This window comes from Cajanus cajan, chromosome 3 (genome assembly GCF_000230855.2).
Source record: "Cajanus cajan strain Asha chromosome 3, NIPB_CcT2T_4, whole genome shotgun sequence".
Classification (NCBI taxonomy): Eukaryota; Viridiplantae; Streptophyta; class Magnoliopsida; order Fabales; family Fabaceae; genus Cajanus; species Cajanus cajan.
The window spans coordinates 63,831,682-63,836,421 of record NC_138519.1 but is presented as its reverse complement, the minus strand read 5'-3'; the positions used below and the strand labels follow the sequence as shown (position 1 = coordinate 63,836,421).

The 4,740-nt window shown below is 28.6% G+C and overlaps 1 protein-coding gene across 1 annotated transcript; it reads right to left on the bottom strand.

Moving 5' to 3' along the window:
- Window positions 1–780: 780 nt before the first annotated feature.
- On the bottom strand, window positions 781–3,167 carry LOC109798027 (Carbohydrate-binding X8 domain superfamily protein). Its single transcript, XM_020358219.3, has 4 exons — window positions 3,010–3,167; window positions 2,422–2,661; window positions 2,291–2,327; window positions 781–1,339 (listed from the first exon to the last, which is right to left on the bottom strand). Exons 1-4 carry the CDS (start codon window positions 3,059–3,061, stop codon window positions 1,123–1,125), a joined length of 546 nt encoding a protein of 181 aa, XP_020213808.1. The 5' UTR covers window positions 3,062–3,167; the 3' UTR covers window positions 781–1,122.
- Between the last annotated feature and the right edge of the window lie 1,573 nt (window positions 3,168–4,740).

Sequence of the window (4,740 nt, the reverse complement as noted above, 5' to 3'; positions counted from 1 at the left end):
TTGACTTTTAGAAGCAATTACGTCCAAGGGAAAAATTGTTCCACACCATGAATGAAACGCCACAGCGGAGAGAAAGGGATAGAAAATTCACTAGTGACATCGTATTATTGATACAGAGACCTTAGAACCACCTTTACTTTTCTTTAATATGCACATTTCTTTTGGCTACTTGGAATTTTCAAAAAACGCTTGCAGCCTCAAAATGTAGAAAGAAGTACCACAGCCCCTAATTATCCAGACAAATAAAAAATGCATAAATTTTAAAAATGAAATATGTTAAATAATAAGAGAATATATAGTTATATATACCTCAAAATAACATTAAAAATCTTATTAAAGTTGCAGTCATCCATGTTTAAACTGAAGGCTAAAGTATTCTTTTGTCTCTTTTTATTTAATTGATTTTGTTTGATCCTTTTATTATCAAAATATTTAATCTGTTAATTTTTAAAAATGATGCAATATTACCTTTTTGTCCAATTTAGATTAACAACATTAATATCTTATATACTACACACCATAAAAAATATGACATATGTCATTACATGTGACCAAATTAAATCAATTGAATCAAAAGAGAGACCAAAAGAGTAATTTAATTTAAAATGAAAAACTAAAAATATAGTCTAGGAATTTTTAATTAGGCTACGTACACCCAACACTTTGTCTCACGAATCAAGCACAACAACTATAGAAAATGAATGAACAATGGCGTCGAATGCAAATCAAGCAGTACAATGTTGAAAAACAAAAATTATTTGAGGGGCAGCTAACATGAAATTGAATGATGAATAAAAAAGATTATATATGGGGTAGCCGGATTCCATTAAATTAAAAAATAGTGCCTCTCATAGTCTTAGATGTACAAATGGAGAAAAAGCCAAGAGGAAAATGATCAACTCTGGTTCTATTTCCAACCCCCCATTATAAGAGTCATAAACTCATAATCAAAATAAATCACAACTAAAGAAGGAACCAAATGCCCTATTTTTTTTTTTTTTTCACTAGGAAGAAAAAACACCAAAACCGGGTTTGCTTGAATTGCTTGTGGATGACTCCAAGAAGTAAAATTACATGAAAACCCCACAAACTTTTTCCTAGTCCAGTGGTGGCACTGTAACTCTAGACCCTGATTGCTAAACACAAGGTTAGAACAAAGAGAAACAATAGTAACTTAGCATTGGTGCCTTCCAAGTTAGCTCTATTGTTGACACTAGTTGTAGTTGGAGACAGTGGACTCATTCCAAACACATTAGGACTACCAGAAGTTGTGCCTGTGCCTGGAGTTGTTGGTGTTGTGCCAGGAGGTGCACCTGTTGATGGTGTTGTGCTGGCATTGCTGCAAGAGAGCCAAAAAAGAGAGATCAGAATATATAATAGGCCTTGTGAAGTAAAATAAAAAGATGATAGTTAAAAACATTTTATTTTAGTTTTTTAATAGTATACATACATATATATATATATATATATATTTTTTTTTTTTTTTTTTATTTCTTTTAGCCTTCATAACTTTATAAACTTTTCTTTTTAAGCCTTTATTGCAAATTGACAACAAAGAAAAAGAAAAAGAAAACAGAAATTATATATATAAAGACTAAATATAATGTCTTTAATTATAGAAATTAAATGATAAAATTTACAAAACTATGTACTCAATGCTATATAAGCCATTAAATATTATACACGGGTATAATAGACCTAGGAAATATTTGTGAAACATCCAAATTATGCCAGCTCATATTTCAACAGAATAAGCAGGACATGACATGGCTAGCAAGATAATTTCTCTGCAAAAAAATTAATTCAGAATTTCCCCTTCAAGGAGGTGGGTACATAAACCAAAAAGAAAGTTTTTTTTTTTTTTTTTTTAATGTATAAAACAAAATAGTTTCAGGGCCACATTGCCAGTTTTGAAATTAAAACAAATGAACCCCAGTTTTTAATTTTAGAAATACCTTTCAGAATATGCTAAGTGAAAATTAGACATGAAATAGAGTAAAAATGACCAATGCCTCCAATCACCTCATAGTAAAAAAATGGAAACTGGAAAAACAGACTCAAAATAGAAAAACTGGGTAAAAATATGACCTTTACATTTCTCTGTACAAAAAAGAATGGTTTAATAGAGGGTAGAAGCACTCAACAGAGCAATTTTCCTCAAAACTCCAACCTCGCACTCAAAATACACTAAAAATTCCTTGAATTTCCAGAGAACTTATCCAATTCACTTTATGCATAACAAATTAAACAAAACAAAAAAATCAAATAAGGGTACAATGAAGAAACATACCCAGGACTTGAGGGGTAGACACATCCAGATGATGTAGCTGTAGAAAAGACACACAAGGAAGAGAAGAATATTACCAAAAGTGAAATTCTAGAATATGTGTCAAAATCAGGTGGGGTTGGAAGTACACTCACTAGGTGGATTTGCACTGGTTGTGGCAGCACCTGCAAAATCACATGATCCTTGAACATTACCCTTTCTCTGGTAATAGCTATTAACTGCATAGTTACAGTGATCCTTCACAGTGTTGGGTTGGTAACAAGCCCCGTTTTGGAGAATTGGGGTGCAATCAGCTCCAGCCCCACAAGCATAATCAATTGCTTTCTGAAGAGCTTGATCACCCACACCATCTTTGCATAAACAGTAAAGAGCACCTATTGCAGAACAAATCAACCAGAAACAGAAAAAACAGTTAACTCACACCACATAAGAAGCATATATTTTTTTTTTTCCTGCACAAAAGAGGTAAAAAAAAAATATTATTTAGATTTTCTTTTAGCCCTTTAAAATTATTCTCTTAAGTCTTTCAATTTCATCTTTCAGCAGAACAGTAGAAAAGTCCCCCCTCACAAAATATCCAGAATTGAAGCAGAGGACAAAGTTGGAAACTGCAACTGATCATAAGAACCCACCTCAGAAAATTAAAGGATGAGTTATTTCATAACTTAAAAAAGAGTCTTTATGAAACTAAAAAGCGCACAGAAATTAGTGCAGGTGCTTACTGGAATGGCCAGTGAGGGTCAGGAAAAGCACAAAGTACAACAAAAGAGCCATAGCAAGAGAAAATTATTTATTTTAGGTAAATTGAATGAGCTTGATGGGCTATTTCTGTCTGAGGCAGAGAGAATGAAAGAGATGAATAAAGAATGAGCGTTAGAGCATTTTATCTCAGGAATTTTTTTCAAAGTTCTTAAGTGGACCCTACATTTTTTTTTTCTTTTTTCTTTCTCTTTATACTAATCCGACTCAATTTGGAAGTAAGTAAATTTTGATTAAGGATTGTTTCTAAAAAGAAAAAAAATTGAACTCAAACACTCCGAACAATTTAAATTTAAATTCATCAAATTAATTATTTGGATCCAATTAATAAGATTACTAATGAATGAATTTTGTGTGATAAATTTGTTAATATAAAAATTTATTTGATAGATTCATTAAAAATAATGACATTTGAATAACAAGATTAAAATATTTTTTTTTACATTAAAAATTAGAAAAAAAGATAACTTTGGAAGTATAAGTATATATATATATATATATGAGAAAGAAACTAAAAATTTATTTAAATTTGTATTACTATTATATATTAGGCTAAATTCTATCTTTAGTTTTTTTTTTATTATATGAAATCCACAATTTTAATTTTTTAATTTTATAAAATTACAATTTTTATGCATTTACTGAAATTTTATTTGTTGTTCACTAAAATTATAATATTAGTCATGATTTAATATTAAAAGGATAACATAATAATTACTATTTAATAATATTTAAGTTAAATTATATTTTTAATTTTTATTTTTATTCCATTTTATTTTATTTTGTTACTTTTATGATATAAAAATAAGATTAAAGTGAAATTTTTAACACAATATTTTTAAATATTAATTATGACATTATTTATTTAATGTTAGACTATAATAAAAGTTATAATTTTAATTATTAATAAAAGAATCAAAATTACAAAATTAAAAATTATATATATATATATATATAAAGAGAGAGAGAGTGTGTGTGAGAGTTTTATGGGGAGTTGTGTATAAAAGTATAAGCTTTTCAGAGTTCCAACTTACAAGTTAGAAATGAGTATTTTGTCTGTTACATTTTTTTTTCAAACAGCATTATACACGTGTGGTTGAAACTTGAAGGTAAAGTGGATGTTGTTTAGGTTGGTAATGTGGAGGGGTAGTGGTAATGGACCAATGTCATGTGGGGCTTAGCACAAGGTATTATTGCCTATGAATAAGATCCCCTTCTTCAAATTTCTGGGTTGGCTTGGCTTACCAACAACACCTCAGCAGCTGTACATTTTTTTTTAATATTTTGATTAGGTAACATTATTAGTCTTTAAAATTAATACTATTGAGTTGTAACAATTTTTTTTCTTGTTATTGTTCAAGTAACTAGTTTTATTTCTGGATGTTCTTTTAGTTATATTAACTAGTATTATAACTCGAGTTTATGTTTTTCATAGTTTTTACTTTGGTTTTTAATTTTTAATTATGTCTTTGTGTTTCTTGTAACGGGTTGGAGTACTTCTTATACTTTTTTTTAATTTAAATTTATTTTGCTTATTAAAAAAAATCTCATTCCCCTTTTAGGATTTTCTCAACTTACTTACAAGTCTTAAAAGCATTGTTTTTTTGTTAAAAGTTATTTATTTTTAAAATATTTGCTTTAAAAATCATATTTGGATTAATACTTAATTTATTAATTAATAGTATGGTTGCAGA